At 41.6% G+C, this 26,622-nt stretch overlaps 2 protein-coding genes and 2 long non-coding RNA genes across 9 annotated transcripts in view; 2 read left to right on the forward strand and 2 right to left on the reverse strand.

Moving 5' to 3' along the window:
• PLBD1 (phospholipase B domain containing 1) overlaps window positions 1–1,836 on the reverse strand; it is a 27,012-nt gene extending 25,176 nt beyond the window's left edge. Inside the window, exon 1 of one of the 2 annotated variants that reach the window (XM_082240003.1) lies at window positions 1,509–1,836. In XM_082240003.1, coding sequence (XP_082096129.1) covers window positions 1,509–1,635 — 127 coding nt within the window. In that variant the 5' untranslated portion in view covers window positions 1,636–1,836. Of the gene's footprint in view, window positions 1–1,027; window positions 1,185–1,508 lie in introns of those variants that run through there. The other variant, XM_082240005.1, reaches the window with a different exon arrangement.
• Window positions 1–3,864, forward strand: part of LOC309541853 — a 9,839-nt gene extending 5,975 nt beyond the window's left edge. For all 3 annotated transcript variants that reach the window (XR_014223968.1, XR_014223969.1, XR_014223970.1), the window contains one exon: window positions 3,805–3,864. This is a non-coding gene — a long non-coding RNA (uncharacterized lncRNA). The remainder of the gene's footprint in view (window positions 1–3,804) is intronic.
• The window catches only part of GUCY2C (guanylate cyclase 2C), a 51,955-nt gene continuing 28,919 nt past the window's right edge, over window positions 3,587–26,622 (reverse strand). For 2 of the 3 annotated variants that reach the window (XM_082240000.1, XM_082240001.1), the window contains 13 exons: window positions 25,033–25,137; window positions 24,348–24,434; window positions 21,006–21,138; window positions 20,155–20,292; window positions 19,347–19,435; window positions 17,624–17,715; window positions 17,286–17,444; window positions 15,658–15,850; window positions 14,860–15,034; window positions 10,880–10,978; window positions 10,128–10,222; window positions 9,206–9,282; window positions 3,587–4,770 (listed from right to left, as the gene is read on the reverse strand). In XM_082240000.1, coding sequence (XP_082096126.1) covers window positions 4,599–4,770; window positions 9,206–9,282; window positions 10,128–10,222; window positions 10,880–10,978; window positions 14,860–15,034; window positions 15,658–15,850; window positions 17,286–17,444; window positions 17,624–17,715; window positions 19,347–19,435; window positions 20,155–20,292; window positions 21,006–21,138; window positions 24,348–24,434; window positions 25,033–25,137 — 1,614 coding nt within the window. In that variant the 3' untranslated portion in view covers window positions 3,587–4,598. The other variant, XR_014223964.1, reaches the window with a different exon arrangement.
• LOC309541860 lies at window positions 16,459–17,628 on the forward strand. Its single transcript, XR_014223978.1, has 2 exons — window positions 16,459–16,758; window positions 17,363–17,628. It is a non-coding gene; the product is annotated as an uncharacterized lncRNA (long non-coding RNA).

The following is a 26,622-nucleotide window of genomic DNA, read 5'->3' on the forward strand; positions in this document are numbered from 1 at the left end:
GTCAGAAAGTTAAGAAAGCCAGGCTTTTTGAGTTGACATGCACCTGCGTCCAAAAGGTTAGCATGCCTTTCAAAGGAAATACAAAGTGAGACATAAGAATAATATGGCCAATGGAAATATGTTGATATGCCATAATATTGTATATTAGATTATTTTTTGAAGACAGCAGCTCTAAAGGTGTGCCCAAGTTGTTTGGGCAATGTTAAATAAAGATTTAAAACAACAGAGACAAGGGGGGGGAATATGTTGAGGCAGAAATTGTGCAAGAGTTGCAGCAACTTGAATGTATAATCGAACTCACTATGCCAGCTTGCCCATTCACCCATAGAATTAATACACCAGCAGTACATATTATCTGCTGGTGTCCTGATTCTCCACAGGTGGACCAATTTGCATGGTGGACCACAAGTGAGGTATATATGTGGCTGCTGTCACATCTCTTTCAGCTCTCATTAAAGCTGAAGACTGTGCAACATCGTTAAATCATAGCTTCAACTGATTCATGCACAGTTTAATAATATATTCCAAGATTGCAAGCACCATTGTTAATGCCATGTGATAGTTATGATGACGATGTGCTATAAAAATACTTTACATTAACACAGTACAGGATTCTAATATAGGATTCAGTGGCATTTCTTCTATTTTGCAAGGCTTCTTTTAAAAGTACAGGAAACACAACTTCATCTACAAGGCAATAGCTCCTACAACGCTAATACTTCCAAGCTTTGATGTGGACTCTTGAGGCTTTTTCATAATTCAGAAAACAGAGTGCCCTGATGGTGTCTCACATCCCTTAAGTGTTGTGCACAATTTGTTCTCCGACTAGCAGAACGAGCAGTTGAGGGATGGAAGACTTTATGCAAGCTATGCAGGCAGCTTTGCTTAACTGCAGCTTATGCCTACATTTCTTTTTACTGTTGGATGCCACTTTTCGATCCATGTGGCCTGACAGCGGCTAAGGTACGAACATTAAAAGTTACAACTACAAGGAAAAACGCCTTTTTGTAGTATAGAGTAAAATTACCATTGATGGTGGTGGTGGTTGGAGGAGATGTCTCATTTTGGGATCCATCAAATCACACACACAAAAACACACACATCCTCTTATGACAAGACATGGAGTCTTTCTTGAGGAACAAAACAGCTGCATGAGTTTGGAGACCCTGCAGCCCCACAGAGATGCCATGCACCCCCAACTCCTCCAGGAGAAGTCCATTTGCTTTTGAAATGTTAGAACCTGGGCAGCCTCGACCTATCAGCGCTCGGCGCCGTTTTAGCTCCGAACGAGCGGCGTCTCCGTGAGCATTTTTTAAAAATGTTGCATCTCTTTCAGCAAGGGGCAGCGGGGGGTGAAAACAAGAGACAGCCTATTCCAGAAAGGTGTCCGGCTGCTCCTCCCTCCCTCCCTCCCTTGGAACCGGGTTTCCCCTAAACGTATCCTAGTACCGAGCCTGGGCAAGCTGTTCCCGGGGACTTTCCAGACACGCGTCTGTGGTCTTTCTCACCTGCTCGAGTTTCTGCCACGGCCCAGAGAAGGAAAAGCCCCCAAGAGCAGGACCACCACCGGCTGGAGGAGGAGGAGGAGGAAGGGGGCGGGAAAGAGGCGCCGCCGCCGCCGCCGAGCCGGGCCATGCCGAGTTGCGCCTGGTGTATGTGCGTGTTGTGTCTCAGACGGAGGCGGCCCCGCGACTTGGCTAACTTTGCCGTCCTCAGTCAGGGCATGGCCCGCCCTCTGCCAGCCCCGCCGCTGCCCCGGGGTAGACACAACAGGCCCGCCCTAGCAAGGCTTGGCGGGGTGGGATTAGAAAACCGGGAACGTCGCCATCCACCTCCTCTCCCGCCCCGGGCTTATTCGCCTTTTTCATTTCTTTGTATATATTATTATTAGTTGTGCAGGGAGGCTGAAGGCCAGGCAGGCGCAGCTGGGAAGAAGGCGTTTCTCTGTGAATGAAACGCACGCTCTGTGGTTTCCCTAAAGTGACTGAACGCGAAGGGATTCGCCCCGCGTGCGCTTTCGCTTCCCTGTGGTAGTTGCTAATCGGGGTGGATAAAAGTGTTTTAAAAGTGGGTTACCCTTCCAAACCCTACTAAGGCGTGCTTAAGAGTCTCTGTTCGGGATCACATTATACGGAATTAGGTCTTATTGAGGTGGTGTTAAAAGAGTGGTAAAAAATATGGGTATTCAAGTTCTCCAAAGCTATTTTTCAGGCTACTCTGTAAGTAAGGCAAGCACAACACACGCACACACATGAATGAATATATGAAAGACTCAGATGCTATCTTTCTGCAATGTTTCCAGACCGGGGTAGTTTACAAAATGTGATAAAATATCCCACCCAAAAAAATTCGGGGTGGGGGAAAGATGCTGAACAGTATGATGAAAAGTGCCAAAGTGTGTGGTTTGTAACTTGGAAGTAAACTGCACTGAGTAATTTCCATTGGACTCAATGGGGCTTATTTCTTTCTATTAGACTATATTATTAATTAGGTTAGCTGGCTGTTGGATACCAAACATCTGACATGTTAGCAAAACTGGAGATTAATTTTTGGTGGTGAAGTGAGAAAGAGCCAGTAAAGCCAGATCCAGGTAGTGTTACCCATTGGCTGGAGAGCATGGAAATTCAACTTTTTACAATTGTAGAGTGGGATAACTTTCTGGAAAGCTAAACTTTCATTTTATGAGAAAAACAAAAATTGCAGGTAGCCATGCTTCTCTGTAATACTGTATGTTGGGGTTGGAGTTTCATTTCTTTTTAAAGTCCATTTTGTAACAAATTGAGATCATTTCTAAATTTTACACACCACACCAGAAAACAATTATTGTTCTACCAAATTAAGTACGTATTTGAAACCTTTCAAGTTTTAAGACCATTGGACCATTCTTTGATTATCCAAATCCATAACTCACTAAAGATGAAAAGAAAAAGCATTACTTTCTATAGTGTCTTTGTGTATACAAACCTCTTTTGTGCTGTTATATTGTGAGACACCCAGCATTTTCAGTTGTCCAAATAGCACATGGATTGGCATTTTCTGAGACAATATCCCAGTCATGTGCTCTATGAAGAAAAGAGTCTCCTATCAAAGTTCCACTCTAAAGATACCAAGCAATCTTGTGATTTAGTCCAGAGGCAAGATCGAAAGTTTTTTTTCTTCCAAAGGTTTGTTTAGGTAGTGGTATTTTTAATCCCCAACTTCATGACAGTTAAGGAAAAAAAATCAACCCAAGGTCAAATAGATTTTCTACTGTGTGGGAGAAGGTGCTGTTCTGTTCTCACTTGCAAGGAGCCAAAATGGTGAGTATATGAATGTAGAATGATGTGTACAAATCCATGGTTACCATTCTAATTCCCTGTAGTAATCTCATATGTGGGTCAGAAGATCATTAGTTCAAGAGTGATCCACATTGGACTTCTGCCCCAAACTGATTTTACATGGAACCTGTGGCAGGAAGAATGCAGTCTGCTACAGATGTTACCCACAGGAAGTGCTGGTATGCCTTATTTCAGGTGTTAAGGATAAAAGTCCTACTAATAAACAGTGACATGTGTATGCAGTTATGGTTTTGTTTTCTTAAACAAGATTTTTCAGCTATAGATGTACTTTATTTCACAACAAAGCAACTTTTCTTGTTTTACACTTCTCTAAATTACAAGTTCTTGTCAAGGAGAAATAGATGTGCTATTACATTGTAGCTTCAGTTTATGATTTACAGCTGACAAATACAGATGAAAAAAATGTTCATCACACTATACAATACAGCTATGGAGTTTGTTCAATTTAACTGCTTTCTGCTTTCAGTTATTAGTTGCATTGCAGCCTTTGCCCATGATATTGAGGGTTACTGCCAAATATATTCAGGTACGCTATCCAAAATGTCATTTTTTCTGGCTTAGCATATTTATACCCATGGACTGTGGCTTAAATGGGTCTCTAATAACTGAAGTATAATGTGATTATAAAACTTTACACTGGCTAGAATGTGACCCATAGTCAGTTTTATACAGCGCATGTACTGCTTGCTTATTTGTTTTATGTAAAACACTTCCCCCAATTCTCAAAGTGGATTACAGAATATTTGTCAGATGCAGTTTTCCCATACCTCTAAATTACACCAGACCTCACTCCAGCTGTATCCATGACAATGTAGGCTATAGCAAGAATGGGACTGCCCTCTGACATCCACTGTACCTTTATCATAGTGCAAAAATGGTATCTGCATTGTGCAGGTGCCTGCTTTGCTGTCTTCCTTCACTGCTACTTTAGCCCACAAGCACCAGACTGGATGTGAAGGGAGGAGCCCTCAGGGGAGCTGTCCTGTTTCCTTCCTCCTCAATTTTAGGAAGCAGTATACCAGTAAAGTTTCCAATTCATCAAGAAGCATCTTGCATTGAGTCATTTGCAGTTTTGCCAATGTAGTAGAAAGAATGTTCTTCCTGCAGAATATTAACTACAGAGGACTCACAAAGGTAGGATCACATTTCTGTCCACAATCCACCCATACAATACTGCAAATATGTAGGTTGTATAAAATTTGTCTTATATTATTTACATCTAACTTTCAGGGATTCTTGGGTCGTGCTCTTTATCCAATTTTACAGGTAGGTACTGGTTTTTTCTGTAGCCAACTGCAGGTATTCCAGAGTGCCTTTGCGACAACTAGGCACACGTGTAATCTCTCGCACCTGAAATTCTTCTGTTTGCTTTTTCAGAAGACAATTGGTTATCATCTCAGCAAAGTCAGCTTGCAAACGCTGCTGATTCTCCCTGGAAATAGAAGGAGAAAATTGGTTTAAGTGACTCGAAAGATATATTTACTATGATTCTTAATTATAAGGCATTCAAAGATTCTTCTATTCAACCCTCCTTACTTGATATTTGAAATCCGTTCATAATGCTGAAGGCCAACTACACGTTATTCTGGAGCTCTCTGTTTGGAGCTCTTGATGGAGAATTTTTCAGATCATCACTGCAACCAACTTCCAAGGACTGCCACCTTCCTTAGGCGTTCCACTGGCATTACTTCCTTTGAACCTTAACCTCTGGTCAGAAAGGTCCCAAAGGTTCTGGGTTATCCACAAACCAGGACATGAACAAGCACCAACTATACCTGTAATCCCCTCGTTATTGCAAGGTGACTCCAGCCTGTCCTTGGTTTACCCAAGTAACATAAAATAGTAATGCCATATGAGAGAGGAATACCCCCTGAGCTTACAAAGTCAACCAGTCAAAATCCAAAATAGAAGAAAGATTTATTTACGATCAGAGAGCAATAAAAACTGGAGGATTAGTTAGGGGCAAACAGAGATCAGACAAAGAGCGCCATCACAAACCAAATTTAAAGGATAGTTTCTATCTACTATGCAGCACCTAAATGCTCATAAATCAGAATGCTAGTGAAGGCCAAGTTGGATGTTCAAAATTTTCCAAAGCACATGATTGGATTTAAGGATTATTTGGACCAAGAGGTGAGGCACGTTGGGGCAGCTGGATCCCCCAATCATCTTATGACCTCAAGAAACGGCCTTGAGGTTTGACATGTATATCAGTTAAATGGTGTTTTGACACCTCCATAGGGAGCAGAAAACAAAACTGCAGATGAGTAGTGAAGGAATGTCACCCATCTCTGCTGCTACACAGCACAATATAGGGAATTTCCTGTCAAGGATGACTGTGGAAGCCCAGTATGTAGGATGGAAGCAAGGTAGAAATGGTGCAACTTAACCATTTTCACAGATAACTTCCTGGACTAATTCTTATATTTATAATTCTTATTTATATAGGGGAAGGACTAAGCCGAGGGCTCCAGTATAGTGGAACTCTAACCCCCTCCCTCATGTCGCAACCCCAAGCTAAGTCTCTTTCCCTTCAGCTCCTATTAGCTATAGAGAGGAAAACTTGCAGCTACAAGTGTTTTTTCTCTGCGTTTAGCAGCTCAGATATATTGTGTGATCTGGACTGGGGCCACAGCCTAGTGAGAGAGGATTAGATTTGCCCTACTTAAGAACATACATAGAAGTGCCTGCTGTATTGGGTCAGGGTGCATCTAATCCAGCATTTTGTTCTCAGTGGCCAACCAGATGCCAATGGGAAACTTCCAAGCAGGATCTGAGTGCAATGGCGCTTGCAATTCCCTATACAGTATCTGGTATTTAGAGGCATACTACCTCTGACAGTTAAGGTAGAACACAGTGATCCTGGCCATTGATAGCCATAACCTCCATGCATTTGTTTACTCTTTTAAAGCCATCCAATTTGGTTAACACTATTACCTCTTGTGGAAGCAAATTCCATAGTTTAGCAATGCACTGTATGAAGTAGTGCTTTCTTTTGGTTATCCTGACTCTTCCAACATTCAGTTTCATTGAACTCCCCTGAGTTCTAGTATTATGGCAGTATGCTAGTGACACTCAGATCTATATCAGAGGCTTAGCTGGACTTGTCTTCGACATGGATAATATCCCTTACTGTGCCAAGTCAAGCCCAGCCAAAATTTAGCTTCTAGATCTTGGGAGAACAGCTGTCAAATTTTATTCTGTTTCCTTTACTCTTTCTGTATCTTCTATTATTTGGAATATAAAATAGATCTATATCATCAATATATCAACAACATTAATATAGGAAGCCTATTATTGCAGATATTCAAAGTAGTGAAGAATTGCTGTATTCTTCCATCTATAAGATGCCCCCATGTATAAGATGCCCCCTATTTTTAGGGACTCCAGTTTAAGAAAATGGGGAGAGATCTATCCATGTATAAGACATTCCCAAATTTTGGACATTATTTTTAGGGAAAAAACCTAGCCTTATACATGAAAAATACAGTACTTAATATTTCAGCTCTATAAAAGAAGAAAAATAAAAAGGAGAGTGACTGGGAAACAACTGATGCAAGAGAAAAAAGGAAGGCTCAGCACAGAAAAATGTAATAAACATTCCAAGAATTATAATCCGACACCAGTGTCACTTGAGCAAAGGATCCCATTCCCCCTTCCTTGAATAACCTCGTATGAACAAAGCTGTACCACTCATAAAGGCAGAGAAGCTTCCTGAAAAACCAAGTAAGAGCACACAGACATCAGCTTTAGTGGTGCATATCAGTACAGTAGTACCTCGGGTTACAAACACTGAGTTACAGTCCCCGCTAACCTGGAAGTAGTACCTCAGGTTAAGCACTTTACCTCAGGATGAGAACAGAAATCGTGCACCAGCAGCAGTAGGAGGCCCCATTAGCTAAAGTGGTACCTCAGGTTAAGAACGGTTTCAGGTTAAGAATGGACCTCCAGAACAAATTAAATTTGTAACCAGAGGTACCATTGTATTAACATCACATCTTTCATTGACCCACAGGATCAAGATGCCAGATAGAAAAAATAATCACAGTGGTATACTTCCAAATGTTGTTCAAAACAGTCACCTGTGATATCCTGTGATTTGTGTTCATATTGTATTGTAATGGCCATTGGCTACAAACAATAAAAATGATTGAATTGAATTGGATAAAGGAAATATATCCTACTCTCTCCCCCAATCTTTTACCTTTTTGTAAGAGCAAACCTAAACAAACATTTTTGTTTTTGTTTTTTAAAAACATGCTTGTTTTAATGGATATTGTGTTTGTATTGTATATAGTGTGTGCACTGCTTAGCAATTTTTAAAACACTTAAGTGGTTTAGAAATGCTTTTTAAATAAAAAGGCGGTGATGCCCCACATGTGTAATTCACCTTAGGTCAAAGTGTTGCCTACTTATGGGCCCCTCCCAACACACCAGTGTGCAAGCCTGTAAGGAGTAGCAGGATGTTCACACCAGGAGTTAAGACACGAGAGACCTGAAATTACTGTGTTAATTGTTTAAGCTTTGTCATAGATCTGTAACACAGCTGGATTTCAAACTCAGGAAACTAATCTTCAAGAGCAGAATGACTGGCAAGACCTATTATATAAACCAAAATACCACCTTAGTTCTATAATATATGTTACAGAATGCAAATGCTCTGAATGCCATCTGCAGCATGTTGGGAAAACAACTACAGTCTTTCATGCCTATTTCAGAAATCTTAAGGCAGCAATCACACACACACAACACCCCTGAACAACCTGTTACAAAACATTTTGACCTTTCAGACTTGGGAATATTTCCAGTGGAGAGAAAAACCCCAGTTCTGGGGCAGATTAAACAAGAGAACTTCTATAGATACAGACTGAAAACCATAACGCCACATGGCTTTGCCTTGGGGGATAATTCTTAAACTTTTACCTTTACCTTTAATTATTTTTTTTAATTATCCCACTTATAGAACAGCTTCTCCTTTGCTGGAAACTCCCTCTGTTCTCAAGGGGTTCTTCGAACACGTGGACTACCAACTGCCTGATTTTAAATCCAACCAAATTTGTTAATGAAGCAGGCAGAAGCTGAAATGTTTTAGCTAAATAATTTTATGCGGGGGGGGGGGGTATTCAACTAAGTTTTACTCAGAGTAGACCAACTGAAATTAATGGCTCTAACTGTGTCATGTTCATTAGTTCTGATGGGTCTATTCCGGGTAAAAATTAGATGACTAACATCCATTGTTATCTGTTTTATCAAGTCATTGACAGTGTGATCCTACAAGCTTACTTGGAGGTCTTACCAAGTTCAATGGAGCTTATTCCCAGAAATATGGGTATAAATAAGACTGATTAACACTACCCAGACATAACTTTTGTCATATCAGATGAAAAGAGTAACGCAAGGAATTGTGAACCTAGGATGTTGGAGATTCATGTAGTAGCGACGCATCGCCTGAACTCTGACCTCTTCACAACCTATGTTCAGACTGGACATCTACTTTAGTATGCTTGAGTAAGTGTGAATGAATAAGGATAATTTTTAGACCTTGTTATTCAATACAAAAAAATTGACTGCAGTATAAAGGTGTGTGTTTGGCCATGGCACAAGCGGTGCATAATGCAGCACTCCATCCTCCACTGGTTTTTCCCATTGGGAGAAGCTGGAGGGAGAATAGTGGGTTGCACAACATTGAGGATTCATGAGATCCTAGGATATGTGCATGCGTCCCCTTGCACATTTGCACAGTTGCCATATTGATCTCTGCCAAGTGCACGCCAAACAAGATATTCACAGAAAGAGAGAAAAGAAAGGATACTGTAAATATTGATTTGCGCATTCTGTTAACAACCAGCTCTCCAAGAATCACTTACACAGAAGGAGGTGTTGGAAGATTGTATTTCTGGTCTTTCACTCCTGTCAGCCAGTAAGTGATCTCAGTTCCTTTGCCCTAATACAAAATAAGGAATAATACTTTGAGATTAGATTGCTGTATTGTATGTTTTTATATTCTTTATATTGCAGCACTTTATAATCTTTGCATAATTTACTTAACAAACATGGGGAGCATAAGGCATATTCCTACTGGGTGTTTTAAACTAAAACCAATACATATGGAAAAGAAACCAGAATAATCTACCTGAGATTACAGTTCTGTTCACAGAATCAGAGAATTGTAGAGTTGGAAGGAACCCTGAGGGTTATCTAGTCCAACCCCTGCAATGTAGGAATCTTGTCTAGCCTCAATGGCAACAAGTCTTGTTAGAGATAACAAGAAAGTCAGGCTAGATGTGGAAAATGCAGGTTCAACTGCCTACCCACCTATGAAATTCACTGGATCATGGCCCCAACTAGAAATTTAAAATAATAATAATAATAATAATAATAAAGTTTCCTCCTTTTAGATATGTGCCACCTCTAGATTGATTTTGAAAAATTATGGCTATTTGAATACATGCTATGTGTGTACACACGCACGTGTGTGTTTGCATGTGTTAGGTCAGCCTTCTATTAGGCAGAGTGAGGCATCTAGGTGGTAGATGGTGGGAAGTGTGCAGTATTGGCAGCAAGTTGTTGGAAGACAGAACTGTATTTGCCATGTGCATTGCCCTGCACTCCCCTCCAAGCCTAAACTAGCCTGCTGCCTCCCAGTGCGGTGGAGGATGTTGTTGAAATCAAATTCTACTGTCTGCCCAGTCAGCTTCTCTGCATAGAAGTGGAGGTTGGTACAAATCTTGTCCTTCGCCTATGTCAGCAAAATGTTGTGGGTCACCGGGACGTGCATTTGTTTGTTACCTTCAAATATGTCTCTCCTCGCTCTTCATATTGGAATTGGCAGTCTGTTCTCTTGAGAATAGCAATAGTGGAACCACTTACATGAATCCGTAGAGCTATAGGCATGCAAACAAACATACATACAGTGTTTTAATTTGCTTTTTTTAATGTTTGGTTTTGTGTTGTGCCAGTCTATAATGTAGTTAAGATAATGAGAGTCTTGTGTTCCATTAGTAAAAATGAGCTGACGCAATTGTCTCAAAAATATGCTCATCTTCTGAATAGCATTTGCAAGTAGAGCAAGGCAACTGACATCATAATCCTCAAGGCATTCAAGTAATATTGGACTTGTCCTACTGGCTTCAGTCAGACTGATTGTCCTGAACTAATTATTGTGGCTACTTTAATCTGAATATTTATAGCCGGAAGGAAGGTTAGATGTCTCACCAAGCAGAGGGAGGGGACTAAGAAATACACCTAAAATACAGCAGAAATAGAAACTCTAGCAGTCCTTTGAGAAAAACCTTCTAATGGTGTGATTATTTACTACATGTTATCCTACCCCTTCTCCAAAAAGCTCTGGGTGCTGTGTGTAGTGCATCTCCTCTCAGTTTATTTTCACAATCCCTATATGGTTCAGAGAAAGTGATTGGCTCAAGGTCAACCAGTCAGCTTCTACTTTATTATGATAAAATAGGGGTTTTTTCTGGGTAAAGAGCTCTGGATTTGATCCTAAAAAGTAATGTGTAGTGTAGATGTGAATTTGTCCTTACGCAATCCTGTAGATTCCATTCTTGAAGCTGTGTTCACAGTATCTCCAAACAAGCAGTAACGAGGCATCTTAATCCCAACCACACCAGCTGCACATGGACCTGAAAACAATAAAGCACAGAGCAGGAATTAAGAAGGAGAGGGAGTGTTTGCCTAGGAAAAGATTAGCCCACACACTCTCAAGATCACATCATAAACTGAGCAGGAATTAATTTGAAGTCATCAATGTGACTCATTAGGAATCAGATTTCCAAGGTGCCAAGATCTGACCAGGCCAGTACAAGGTCTGTCCTGCCTGAGTATGTCTGTATATTTCATTTACAGAATTTATAGCTTGGAGCAGGGAACAAAGTAATAAAGATAAAAACACACAAGATGATATACAAAAGTTTCAAAATCACAAAAACATGTCCAGTAACAACAAATGGACAATTCTATCATAAGATAGACAAGCAAAACAATGAAGACATACAACAAAATTTCTTATTTAACCAAATATCTTGATAGAAGCAAGCAAAGGATATTCAATCAGATTAAACAGCACTCCCTAAATAGGGATTCCTGTATGTCAGAGTTTAAAGGCTAGCAATAAGCAGCAAAGGTTTTCAAGGAAAATCAGACTACCCATAAGAAGTCTAAGGGCTGTTTCTGCTCAACTAAGCACAACTGGGACTGTATTCAATTTACTCCAGCTCCGAAGGCCTTCTGGGAGTTCCTTCAATGCTAGAAGTGAGGTTACAGGGAACCAGGCAGAAGGCCTTCTCGGTAGTCACACCCACCCTATGGAACGCTCTCCCATCAGATGTCAAGGAAATAAACAACTATTTGACCTTTAGAAGACCTCTGAAGAGAAGACATCTGTATAGGGAAGTTTTTAATGATTGATGTTTTACTGTGTTTGATGCTTTGATTTGTTGGAAGCTGCATTAATCCCTAAGTAGACCCACTGAAATGAATGACTCTAAGATAATCATAGTCATGTCCATTAACTTTAATGGGTCTACTTTGAGTAGGATGAGCAGTGAATACAACCTAGAGATTGAATTCACTATGAAAGACTGCTATTTGTGATTTTGAAACAGTGCTCCCCTCTGCTTCTACAGCCAGGGACTAAGTTGGTTCAATACTCCACACTTCAGGAGCCAGACAGGCACATCTGGAGCTTTGCCACAAAGCATAGCCACACGGATCCTAGCATTCACTTTCACAGATTTGCTTTATTCTGTCCCCCACATCCACAGATAATGCCACTGCTGATACTTTTTCTATGATGCAACGAAGACTACTGTTTCTGAGGAGGAACTTGTCAAATCATGAAGGTAGAGGCAGTTGGTAGATGCATGAACTCCATCGCTTTTCTTGGCATCCTACCCCACCCCAGAACAGACTTGCAGCTATTAAATACAGAGAATAATAAATGAAGGTGTTGATGGACGGCTTGCAACAGGCTACAGACATCTGCTGAATCAAGTCACTCTGTCCTCTCCTGTATGCATGCCTGTCTCTCTTCCAATACAGTATTGTTATTGTAGATTCTTGCATTGCAGGGGGTTGGACCTTTGGTTCCCTTTCAACTCTATGGTTCTATGTTATAAATTTTCAGGGCCAGAATCTGTGGGTGCAAGTCACCCATAAATCCTGGAATTAGTAAAAGTTAGAATTAATCAAGGTTTGATTAAACTGTGCCAAACACAGAAACTCGTTAGTTTATGCTAACGAGCAAGGCCAGCTCAAAAGTGGGCTTGTAACAGGCCCCCATCCAGCTAGGGCTTTGGAAGAACAAAGGCTGGTGATGGCAGGTCATTAACCCATCAAGGAAGCCATCAAATGTTCATCATGAACCCATTAAGAGGGCCATTAACAGAGACTCTCTGGGCAGGCCAGAAAATGGGGGAAAACCCTTACCTGACGTGACAGATAGTTTGCAGAGACAAAAGGCCAGTGGTTCCGGAGGAGGGAAAAAATTGCACTGGGCAATGAGGTAAAGGAACAGGACAAAAGTGTCACTCTTGCAAGCAGGAGCGGGGGCTAGAGCATGAGGGGGCTGTCTGTTTTATGCTGCAGAGAAGTTAAGACACAATGTTTTAGAGTCTCTTCGAATCCGGCAATGGAAGGAACAGGACCCTCTTAGGATGTGAATGCTCTGTACTCTCTGCATCTAGGCTCAGGTTGTAGGTATGTGTAAATAAGCCATATATTATAAAGACACCACAGTCTCCACTGTGCTTCATTGCCCAAAAGAAAACACAGACCCTGGTAAGTGTGCCTGGTACTCCTGAAATCTCACTGCTTAGAAATTGCAGTAGCACGTAGTTCTATTAATTTCAGAGTGACTAACTTCCAGCTGGACAGAAGCTATGAGGCAGTAGGAGCTTTTGTGGATTTAATGCCTCCCTTCCCACTCTCAGCTACCCACAAAAGTTATAAGTATCATCTCTGTACTACCTTCCTTCCGTATTTCCTCTGTTCAAAATCACCCTCTAAAGAGTGGTGAAAAGGGCAGTATTTAGACAGCCACTGTTATAGGAGAATTACCAAAGTGGAAATGAAGAGACTTCTCGTTTCAGAAGGGTTTTCGACGGGTCAACAGAACACGTGCATTAAGCCAACATTTCCTATGATCCACAAGATTGCCTTTGAAAATGCCATCACTAACACAGTTCATCAACCCTTATTATACTGTACAGAACTGAAAACAATTATATATCCTAAAACATTTATTCGCTAAGTCATACTTCAGTCTTTGATCTGTTGTTTCCTTTCCTCTCAAAGGACGGCAACCTGAACTATAAAGCAACCAATTTCCAGAAGGCTCTTCATTCTCTGTGGGGGTTTTTTTAAGGTGCTAGTAGAATATTTTGTCCAAGCAACCATTAGCGATAGCAGACAGTGAAGAGCAGCTGTGTTCAGCTGCTGCATAACTCTCTCTAGTGGAACACTATGTGACTGAAACGTAAGCACTGAGGTCAGGGGAGGGAAGGGAAAAAAGAAGAGATGTATTCCCCCCAAAAATGCTTGTGATAAGGGTCTCTGTAGACGTCCTGCTCTTATATCTCTTCTGTGCTGCTGAGCCAGTTACAGAAACTGTGATTATTTTGATAATTAATTTTAAAATAGAGCCTCTAAGGGTCATCCCAGAAATCTGTTTTTAGCATTGCAAACTTCTAGTTGTTATTTATTGCGTACCGATGAGAGTACTTCCCCCTTGAGATGGCATTCTATTTCAGGAATATCTCATTTTCCAGTGGATGCTCTGTATTATTTTGTACCTGGTAAAATGTGATTTGTATCCTGTATATTATGCCCACTGTTAATGCTATTACTTTTTAGAATGTGATGGTAAGTGGTAACTATTGGACGCTGCTGGTATGTAAATTGATGCAAATGGCACAACATTCTCCTCCTATGCCATTTTATGACTTTCTGTATGTGCTTTTGTAACTGTACTTTTTTCTTGTTTCCAATGCTTTAGACTCTAGAGATTGAATTTTCTATTCATTGTACCTCTCCAACATGAGAGTGATCATCAAGCTTTTTAAGAGAAAAGTGGTGAACATCAGGAAAGGTACCTAGTTCCATGCTGAAATGGCCCATGGTTTTCTGTGTGTTTTGTTTTGCTTTACTTTTCATTTGTTTTATTTCATTCTCTAAGCACCCATAAGCACTGAAGCATATTTCCCCTACTATTATAAAGAAATGTCCTCTAATATTATGGTTTTTAATATAATTTTCACGCTATGTATTTTTCATCCACACTCCCCCCTAATATACTCATTTCTGAACACAGCATTTAGTTGGAGGATGGCTTTGCAAAATTTGGAGAAGTACAAATTTCAAAGGATAAAGTTTCAGGAAATAGGATATAGTTTCAGGAAGAGCAGATTGGGTAGGCTTATGTCAAAGGAAGCCAACCCAAGTTTCTTTCCCATCCTCGTTCCTTTATTTTATTTTGATCAAATATTTGATATATATCACACCATACCAGAGTGAATTCCTATTCGAATCCATACAGGAAGACCTGGAAGATGTCCGAGTTCAAAGGAGCCCATGAAGCTGAGTATATCTAATGCCATCATGGAAATGTCCACTGCGTGACGGTTGCCATTTCTCTTTGGTAAACCGCTTACTACCATATATGCATCTCCAATCGTCTCTACCTGTTGAAACAAGATCCAAAGTCATTATTTTTTTTATCTAACGAAAGAGCAATCCAATATAGGAAAAACCTGAACGTTCCTGTTCTTTCCTGCTTGGGAATGCTTATCACGTCCCAGTTAACAAACATGTTTACACAGGTATTTGGAGTTGCAAATAGTACTCAGTATAATATCTATAGATGACTGTGATTTTCTCTGAGGTGGAGAACTGTTCTTTTAAAATGTTAAAGAGAAACAAGCCTTTTTCCCTATTTTGCACAACAATTTTAAACAGCGAAAATAACTACTACCTTTTATTTTTTGTTTTTTTTATATGCTCTGTTTTGCTTTCTGTCTCAGAAGAAACCAATTCCCGCCTTTTATTTTGTCTCTCTTAAACTGTTTCCATAGTGGGAAATTCATGCACATGAGGTTCGCTGTTTCCTTACAGACCTTTGCCCAAACATAAGCACTTTCAATTTTCTGCCTCTGAAATCTATCGCAATGTTTCCCGTCCACACTAATGGGTAGAGCATGGATTAGCCCCTTAAAGGATTGGTGGCAATGCTCTGCTCCCCACCCCCCTCCTTCCACCACAAATCATTCTACCTAGCCTTCTGTTCTCTCTTCCCAGTTCTGGTCACCTTATAGACATCATGAGGGTCAAGAATTTGATCAAAGTTCTTGTAGATGTCATTGAGCATGTCCACCACTTCCATAGGGGTGCTGTATTTACAAAGGGTTGTGAAGCCTACAATGTCACTGAAGTAGATGGTGACTTCTTTAAACAGTTCTGGCTCTACCCGTCCAGTTTCCTTCAGTGACTTTACCACAGGCCTGTCAAAAGGAAGAAGATAAGTATCATAGGATGAAGCTTCTCAATTTCAAAGTGCGCTTTAAAAAACAGAAAAATATATGGCAGTACAGTAGTTCTATTAATCCTGGTAATGATAAAAGACAACACCATTCTAAGTAATTGAGATTTTAAATCACAAATGATATGGGCAATCACTCCGTCTCCTTTCAAAACATGTTAGAGGTCAGTGGGTAGATGGCCACGTTTTGCAGATTTGACAGGATGGCCTTTTGATCCTCTTTCATGCCCAGGGACATTTCAGCTGTACAGATATATAAGCTATTAGTGCTCGTGTTATAATTGAGGAGACAAACCTTCTTCTGCTTGACTCTAACCTACCTGCTCAGAATTGGAAACTGGTGTTGGAACTGCTTATTTGTATGCACAAACTCAAGCACACAATTCCTTTCTCTTAACATGGAAGTTCTGTTTCCTGGCAGAATTCCAGGTTGTGTAATTCTATTCTGTTTTACTAAATTTCTGTCTCTGCTACACCATGGCAGCTGGTGGCTGGGGCAGGCAAAAGCTTATAGGCAGTTGTGTCCCATGCCGGCAGAGACCAGCGCTTCCTTGAAGATATGGAGTAAGTCCAATTGTGCCCTTTCCAGATATGTGATTCAAACCCGTAGTTAACACAATGTCAGGAAGTACAAGTCTATCTTGAAACCAAACTTGGATTGACTTCATGTTCATATATACTATTCTGTTTATTTGCCCTTCATTATTTAGCAGTCATTTAAATCTCTGTCTGTCTGTCTCTCACACACAACAGAGCGCCTGCAGTTCTAGTTACAACTTCTAAAAAAAGCACATAAGGCTGCAGATGATCCAGAAAATGTGAGCTAAGATTACCAAAAAGGGAGCATCTTCCCTACAAAATGCTTAAGAGGTTGGAGCATTTTAGTAAAGGACAACTAAGGCAAAACGTAAGAGAAATTTAGTAAATGAGCATCAGGTTGGCAGAATCCCACAGCTGGGCACACACCTGCAGAAGGCTGCAGCCAACATAGTGTGCCCCTGACATCACCCCTGCTAGGGTTTTTATTTGTGAGTTTTAGCTGGGCTGGACAGAGACACTTGGCATTTCTCTGTGGGCTGAATCCAGAGCTATGGGTTTGTGGAACCTGGAAACCTAGTAGGGAAGCAAGATCTGCTGGAGTGTCAACATTGTGAGGCTTTTTATCCTATGGTCAGATTGTGTATATGTGTAAACAAAGCCATATATTCTAAATACATCAAAGTCTCAATTGGCCTTCATTCCAAAGAAACCAAACCCTGGCTTAATGCTGGAACCCCTTGAGTCACATGCTCCTCAGAGACTGGGGTGCACACAATCCTATAAATAAGCAATAATGATAACTTGTTTAGAGCCCTGCCCCTGCCCAGTGATTTCTTGTCTGATTGGACAGCACTCACCCTGGAAGAAGCATGAAGTTAAGCCTGTCAGCTCTGTCTCGCTCTGCTTTGTACAGCTCAGTTCTCTCTTCCACCAGGTGCTCCAGGTTCCGTGAATACAGCTGCAGGCGTCGGATTAAGGTGTCCATGTAGCTTTCATTGGTTTGGCTGTGGTAGTTGCTGGGAATGTTGTAAGGACAAGGATGAATTTGAAGGCTGACAACACCAGGAAGTTCATGTACATGACACCAGTGTACGGCTGCCATGTGGCCAGAGTGGAAATCTGCCAGACTTCTCCCTCTGAACTATCATTCTGGTTTAGCAGAACTTTTTTCTATCAAAGTAAATCACTTTCATACCTAAATATCTTAGCCAAGGTAGTCTCAATTTTCTTAAAATCTGGTCTCTTCTCTGGGTCTTCCTCCCAGCAGCTTTCCACGAGCAGATATACCTAGGGATGCACAATCCAATACAGGACTACTTTAGATATTTTGGTTTCCGTGATGAAAACTAAAATAGTGCTCCCCCACCACATAAACCTTAGCAACCCAAACTGGCTTCAAAGACTATGTTGTAACAATATCCAACCTTCTTCCCACCATTTTCATAACTCAATCAGCCACTCTCTGGAGGACCAAGTTCCACTCCTTATTTTTGCAAGCTCAGGTAGACATGCCCTTTCCAGGTGTAATGGGTTGCTGCTGGTCACCTATTCCAGATAGGAGTTCATTGTGGAATTGGTGCTGCTCATGTCCAGTTTTAATCCGGTTTTTCCTTTGCCATGGAAAATCTGATTAGTAAAATAATTCATTTTACATCTGCAGTCACTCCTGGTATGGAAGCTTGTTAGTGTGCTTTATTTATTTATTATAGTAAGCAGTTTGTAATGAGTGTGGTGAAGTTTTAGTGGGTGATCTCCATAACCACACCTATATCTCTTTTTGATCCTCACCTAAGCACAAACTATTCCATTTTTTTTCTGGTGGCCCATCAATACCAAAAGCGGGGGGGGGGGGGTCCTATTTTCACCAGTGCCAGATGCCCTATTCAAAGTATTGCAGATATTAATAATGTGCAGCTTGAAGCAACTGGATGAATAAAAACTTACTCCTTTCGGACTAAAACGTTGTCCAGACCCATTAGCTTGATTCAAGCTTTACTTACAAATTTTTATTCAAAACAGAACAAAACATAAAAGATACACCCAAATAGTCCCATATAATATCTTGTGCACGTCCAGCACAGGATCAGCATTTATAAGAAATAAAATGTAATTCCAAACAGACCTAGAAGGCCTCCCTCTCCTTACAGCCTCCATTTTGCCTGGAGCTGTAGTCACTCTTGGAAAGGCTCATGTGTACATCCTCACCCCTAGGGAGCCTAAAAGGCAACTCCCTTTCAGAATGGAGATTTGAACCCAAATACCTTTGCCACATGATCAAAGGCACACACTCCGTTTAAGAGCAGACAACAAAGCAATGCAGACATTGTATTATTATTATTATTATTATTAATAATAATAATAATAATAATAATAATAATAACAACAACAATGCAGAGGTCTTGCACAATACCTCTTTATCAGTCTTATGCAAGGCCTTAGCATTAAATTTAAAGCAAACAGAAACAGAAATTGCCCCACCATCACAAAAAAGAACACACCTCTTTTCTGCCAGTTGTGAAGCATGTTAACTAAACTGGCTGCATAACTCTGGTAATTTTTGCTCTTGATCACTTCCCAGATTTTCCCTAGCACTTTTTCAGTCAATCAGAATGCAGGTCACACTTGCCAGGTAATCAGTGTTATTTAGTTAACGTATAGCACCCCTCCCTCCCCGATACCACACCCACTCTAAACTGTTAAAATAACCAGCAGCTAAGTCAGGAGCTACTATGATGTATGAAAGCTCATTACATTGGCTTCTGTGCATTGGAATTGTTAATAGGAGATGTTAATGTGGTGTAAAGGCAAAACACTGGAAGAAAAAAGTCCTCTCTGTCAAACTTGCTAGTTTTAACCTGTGCATGGGTATAACCTCTTACTATTCAGTTGAGCTTGGCTTTCTTTCAACATGGCCTTACCTCTTGCTTTTTCTCTCCCTCTGAATGCAATAGAAGATCTGGCCGGAAAGGTCTTGCTCCTTTATTGCTTTCTACTCTGCAAAGTTTCTCTAAAACAGGAGAGGGGGGGAAATATAACATACAGAACAATTCAGCGCATGAAGAAGACACTTTAACACAAGAAGCAGAGCTTTTCTAGGCAAGCAGATTGTGTCAAGGCCGTATTATATAAAACAAGATGGGCTTAGACCAAAATCCTAGATCTGAATGAACACACTCATTCTTTGATAAAGGTCTGCATATGGTGGTTTTTCAATTTGTGAGATATGTGAAATTAAGAGCGCCTACTGGGGTGAACTGACAGGTTGAGGAAGATATCTGCATTTCTTCGGCACGGCACCAAGATAAGATGCAAGATGAAAAAGAGGAATAAGAATCTACACCCCCCATTTCTCCCTCCCTCTGCCCAGCCATCTCACATCCTGGGTGTCCCACCACATTTCTGTTACAAGTATTTGAACATTTGTGGTCCAGCAAGGTTCTTATCCCCATGTTGGAAAGTCTAAGTAGATTTATAATTAACATGCTCAACAGGCAGAAATCCTACATGAAAGCAAGGCAGCTTCTTTTAAACTAAAGGCCAGACACATGGGCAGGGCATTGGCCCAGTGCATGTAGCCTCAATGAAGGGGCAAGGCTTGGTCCATGCTCTTTCATTGCCCCTTCACATGTTCAAACTTTCCCCAGGAAAAATTGCATTTTACCACTAAATGGCAAATGCAAATGGCAATCCCTGTCATCAAGCCTTTTCATTACACACAATGTTTACCTTTATGATCCCGACAATTGTCAGTGTAGAAGGTCTCCTTACGCAGTATGATCTCTTGTGCTATAATTCCAAAGCTGTACACATCGCCTTTCTGAGATATGTCACCATGGCGGAGGTGTTCAGGAGCAGTCCAGAGATCTGAGGAGGAGGGAGAGAATTGTGTGTGTGTGTGACAGAAACAAGCAGATGAAATTGGTTGACAATTGTCTACTCAATACCTGTCTCTTTTTCCAAGCCTTTAGAAAAGTTGGTTGTTCTGCTCTGTGGTTTTAGACTGTCCTGCTGCTTTTATTGTTGTACAGTATGAGGTTGATTTTAATTGCAAGTTGTTGGAAACTGCTTTGTGGGCTCAGCAAAAAGCAATTTACCAAATTTATGAAATGAACTAAAACCAAGCAAAACACTGGCACCGGTAGGGTTGGCCCAATACATTTTATTTCCTGAGGCAAAGGAGAATGGCTGGCCATGCATCTCAGAAGAAATGGTTGGGCAACATTTGTCACCACAAGCTGTTGCCGCAGTCGGCCCAATTGTAGGGTTGGCCCTGGGCACAGGCATACCTTCCACTTTCAACTGTTTCTGATCCTCATGCAGATGGCATCAGAAATCACATCATACCACTGTTGGATTCTCGTAGCTTCACTACTGCTTCAAGCTGTGGTGCTGTGTGGCTTAGCGGAGGCAGTTGGGGGGGGGATATAGTCATACCATAACTATAGTGCTATACTGAAATAACTTAAGTTTAACAGAATATTAATGCCACATTTCCCGACAGTTCTCCTATAAGATGCAGTCAGCCTACAAATATTCATGAGGAATTCCCGAGTGAGGAATTCATCTTCCTTATGTACCTTTTTTTGGCGGAAGAATAGAATTGCAGCCATAATCGGTTATCTTCACAACCATGCGGTTATCCACAACACAGTTAGTAGATTTCAGGCGGCCATGAAGCTCTGTTTTGCTAGAATGCAGGTAGGACATTCCCTAGGATATGAAGAGAGACAAAAAACAACAAGTGACTGCCTAATTTTAGTGTCTGCCCCAAGTTTCCTAGGGAGGGGGAATGACTGTTTTATCTGGCTGCGGCAGAGGAAGTCGGAGGACTGAAGGACCATTTCCATCAGCACTGCTGAGAGATCAGCTCCACCAAGCTCTTCCCTCCAGCAACTGCCACCCGGCAGTCATTCCATGAGGCTGCAGCAGCAACAGAATTGGTAACACAGGCCCACCCCATTGACTCTGCTGAGAGAGGATTATCAAGCTCTTCCATCCTTATGAGGAATGGTTGAAGGAGCCGAGTATGTTTAGCCTGGAAAAGAGGAAACTGAGAGGGCGATATGAAAGCCATCTTCCAATATATCAAGGGCTGTCACATGGAAGATGGAGCAAGCTTGTTTTCTCCTGCTCCGGAGGGTAGGACTCGAACCAATGGATTCAAGTTACAAGAAAGGAGATTCCGACTAAACATAAGAAAGAACTTTTTGATGGTAAGAGTTGTTAAACAGAGGAACGGACTCCCTTGGAAGGAGGTTGACTCTCCTTCCTTGGAGGTTTGTAAGCAGAGGTTGGATGGCCATCTGTCATGTCTGCTTTAGTTGAGATTCCTGCATTGCAGGGGGTTGGACTAGAATGACCCTTGGGGTCCCTTTCAACTCTGCAATTCTATTATAGTATGATCTGAAGCAACAAACCTGATTGTCTTTCCACCACAGGGACAACATATTTCCTATTTCTCCTCAGCTTTCTCTCCATTTAAAAATAAAAATTGGAAGCTGTACACTCCTTCTCCAATGGAAAGGATCTTAATTTTTTGGGAGGTGAAAAATACACTTATGCCAATAGGCAATAAAAGTGGAAGAACAAGCAAAACACCACATTTTAAGTAGGAAATGAAAACGAGTCTGACTTGCACTTACAGCTTCTTGTTTTTCCTGACACACCCTCTCTTCTGGCATTTTTGACACGCTGAGAGGGCTAAACTACATGGATTGCACCATCCACCCCCCACAGAAAGCCATATGTGATAGAAGCTGGCTGAGTGAAAGCCTATTTCTTCATTAGGTCTGGTGGATCTTTTGATAGGCTGAGAGGATACAGAAACGTTTTACCTCTCTCCCCTTATTCTGGAAGAGTACACTCTGTCAGAGTTTTCAGAGAGGAAGCTTAAAGCAGCTTTTACTTAAATCAATGTGTAATGCAAATGTTTAACCTGCATTAGCGGCCAGAAATTCTTTTGAATTGCAGAAGCCTCTCTCCCGCAAGAGATGTTCTAAGCCAAGTTAAACAGCAGGCAAATATGGGGTTGGAGACCCCACAGTTCTTTGTGTTTATCATCTTGCACCATGGTTCTGATTATGTTTCTTCCAGGGAACACTTCTGCCATGTTCCAACTGAAGGTTGGGACACTCAGCTGACTGATCTTAAAATGAGGTGTCAAATGTCTGCCTTAGAACTGAAGTATAGGCAGATGCTGTTAGAAATGCCCATCTTTGCCTCACATCCAAGCACTGACTGGAAGGATTAATTCAGAATCGGGAGGAGAAGGGTAGCAACAGACACTGTTCCCTTCTGTTGTGAGGCAGGGACCTTGTAGTTTGTGTTCACAGTGAAGACCCAGCGACTCAAACTTCTGTCCTAAACATGCATCAAAGAAGTGTCAGAGACTAGAACGTTCAGTAACCGCTGTGCCTTAGCCTGCAGTTATTTGCCCTACAAAGAATGTAAACAAGCGTGCAGATTCTGCAGAGGTGTCCAGATCCAAAGTAAACCAGAATCCATAAATAATATATATATATATATTATGCTAATAATGTGAGAAACAAATGGAACTGATCAGACTGACCCTACCTTCTGATCATAAAATGAGCTAATGTCTGATTAACATCTTCTGCAGAGGGTCATCTCCAGGTCCCCTGTTGGAGCTGTATTGCATTCTGGGACCCCAACTTCACCATTTCTGCCATGGCACCCCAACTTTGCAGTTTCCTCTCCAAGGAGGCAAGTTTTTTTATTTTGAATTTTTTTATTAAAATTTGAGAGAAAGGAATATACTTTCCAGCACCAGCTGAAGATCTTCCTATACGCACAGGCAGATGTAGATTTTAAATTATTTCTCTTTGTTCTAGTTTGTTCTTTAGTTGTTCAGCTTATTGGGATTTTTAAATTTCCTTTAAATTTGTTGATTTTTTAATGCTTGTTCACTAGTTTTAAATTTTTAAGTTTTAAATTAAATTGTATTTATGGGTTGTGTGTGAATTACTTTTTATTCACATTGTGGTAGACCACACTGTAATATTTTGATTTTACATTTTGAAGGGTAGTTAACAAAAAATGTAAAATAAATAATGAACTTCATAATAATATGTTGCTACATAGAAATAGGCCCAGGACACATTAGTCCAATTAAACAAGATAATATGGGAGCTAAGGACTGATAGGTAGCAGGGCCAGATTTGGGGTTTGTGTATGTACATATTTCTTTCAAAACTGTTCCCATAATTCTAAAATCTTAGAAACAGGAACACCATTCTGACATTGATAAGATGACCAAAAAATCGTAAAAATTTAAATGAAGAGGATTATAAGCCAACAATATTTTACATGTGTACCAAAGTAGAAAACTGCAGAATCAGGTTTGCATAGACATATACAGTATAGAGCCTAGTTCTCACTGAAGCTGTAAACCTGGGTCACCTATATCTGTTGGCAGGTGGGGGCTCACATGAGCAAAAGGGTGATTAAAATTCCCATGCATGAAATTCATGCCTTTAAAAGCACTAAAGGTAAAGGTAACTTTTATCTTCAGCTCCAGCATTGTGGATGCCTTCTTAATTTGTGGCTCATTTTGAATTTCTTTCCACTTTAGCCGAAAAGCCTTTTCCTACTGAGAGCGTTATTTTTACATTTCTAAACAAAAATGGTAACCACAATCTCAATTTCTTAAATAAAGCTCACTCTTTCATTTAGGTGTCGTATTATTATTTCCTCTCTCATTTCAGCAAAATGTCAGAATTTAACAAGCATTAAGTGTCCCAGCTCTCAACAGGAAAAAAAAATCAGATTTCCTATCAAAGGGCAAACAGTACTTATAGAATCCTGTTGTTAGATATTTCGGCAAAATACCTTATATCCCATCATTCACTCAAGCCGAGATTATGCCTCATTATGTTCTTCACTGCCATCCATCTACTTACTTTTGCAATATCATACATGACAGAAATCTTAAATTCCCAGTCCATGAAGGTGCCATCTGGGTAGGAGATTTTATCATTCAAGACATCCTGAGATGAAAAGATGACAAAGAAGCTGCGGTAAGAATCTTCTCTAAAAACAAAGGAAGTAGTGTTGTTTCATTTTTAAAAAATAATAATCCAAAATTCATACATGGTAGCTAATTAGAACCAACCAACATGTCACAAAATAGTGAGCAATCTTTTGAGCCCTCCAGAACTCTTCATCAGGCTAACTAGTAAACAAAAGGGTGTGAAGGGTTGCAGGATAGAAAAGCTGGCTTAATGTTGAAGCCACAAAGGGCTCATCCAAACTTCCACTTGTCCTGTGCCTAAAAGGGAAGGGGCTGAGTGGTTTTGCCTTTCCCCCACCGCCTTCTCCTGGAAAACTCGTTCTTTAGCAATAAGTTGGAACAAATGGCAATCATTGGAAAGCCCAATTGCTGTTTATAGCAATTCAGCACTAAAGATTGTGCTTCTCCAGTTGGAATATTGATGGTAGTACTGAGAAACTTACAAGACCAAGAGCAACACAAACTACCCTTCTTTCCCACTACCTGTTTCTGGAGCCAGCAAGGACTTGTCTTTGATGTGATGGGTTATCACCTGTCTTTGTACAAACTGATGAGTGAGCTACAGAGCTAATTACCCGCAATGATCCTCTCTCGCAGTATTCAATCACTCCATAGATCATCGTGTCCATCTTGACAGTTCCATAGAACTTAGTCAGATTGTAATAGTCAATCTGAAGGAGCTAGGGCAAAAATAATGGGCATGTTAGAAGCAGAATGATGACGTGGAAAATTAGATATAGTGGTATGGGAATATGATGTCCTCCTATGCTGCTTGGGGATATATTGTTCAGCTACTATCACTCAGTGCTTTCCAGTTCAAAAGTGTATGCCAGGAGTCAGCAACCTTTTTCAGCCATGGGCCATTCCACCAACCCTGAGACCATGTAGTGGGCTGGACTATATTTTGGAAAAAAAATATGAACAAATTCCTATGCCCCACAAATAACCCAGAGATGCATTTTAAATAAAAGCACACTGTCAGAGCTGCTACCAGGTCCCAGCTCACATAGGACCACGCCACACAGCGTCCACTTTAAAAGAGTCTTTATTGAGTTACAGGTTTCATTTCCGAACTGCAGCGTGCAGCTCTACACCTTCTGCCCTAGGTCGGCGAAGACCCATCTGAGTCCCCGCCTCTTGCACACCAGCTTAATACCCTAGCCTTGCTCCACCTCCTTCGCCTCTCCCTACGTCTCTGGGTCCTTCTGCCCCCCTGGGACTCCTCCCTTCTACTCTCCTCTGACGCTGACCCCCCTGATCCTTCCGCTTCCTTTCGGCGGGCTTTGGGACCTGGCTCACTCTCCGGGCTGCTTACTGCTCCAGCTTCCGCTGCATTTGAACTTGGCGCGCGCGCCCAACTCTCTACTTTCCTCTTGACCGTTGCCTCGCTCTCTGAGGAGGGCGTGACCACCCCTGACTCGTGCCCTCCCTCCTGCTGACGGCCTCCGGAACCCGATGCCTGGCTGCCTTCCTCCCTGCTGCTCTCAGTCTTGAGCGTGGGTCCCGACTTCCAGCTGCTGCTCTCTGAATCTCCTCTGTTCCCTTCCTCCTGGGGTGTCCCCCCGGATCCCCCCCTTGCTCTGCTCACTGGGGCTCCCTTTTGGGAGTCCTCTGACTCACTGCTTAGGCTTGGAGATCTCGGTTCGTCATCATCACTCATTCTCCCTTCGGCTTCCTCCCCCTCGCTCTCTGTTTCCACCCTTCTCTGCGTCTCTGCTTCTGAACCCCTGACATCCATCCCCCCCTCGAAGCCCCCCCTTCCCCCCTCCCCGCTGTCAGGTGTGGGTGCTGGGCGCTCCATCATCATGGGAGGGAATGCTGGATACAGGTCGCTCCCCGTGGGTGGCCGCCAACTGAAGACCTCCGAGTCTTCCCCCTCGCGGTCGTCGACGTTGACTTGTTGCTCTTCCATCTCTGTACCGCCGTGCTCGAACCCGAGGTCCTCCCCGAACACGTCCATGTCAGTCTCTGCGTCGGTCGCTCGACCTGGCCTCTCCAGCCACTTCCTGCGCCATTGCTCCTCTGGTCGATCGTCCCACCAATACGAGTTGCCTGATGCCGAACCTGCCGGTGAACCTTCTGGGGAACGGGTGCTCCGTGCGGGTTCCCCTTCTGAGTCGAATCCATGGAACGTGCTGGAAGAAAGTGTGGGTGTGAACAACCAG

The sequence above is a fragment of the Podarcis vaucheri genome (genome assembly GCF_965113315.1).
Source record: "Podarcis vaucheri genome assembly, chromosome: 10".
NCBI classification, from domain to species: Eukaryota; Metazoa; Chordata; class Lepidosauria; order Squamata; family Lacertidae; genus Podarcis; species Podarcis vaucheri.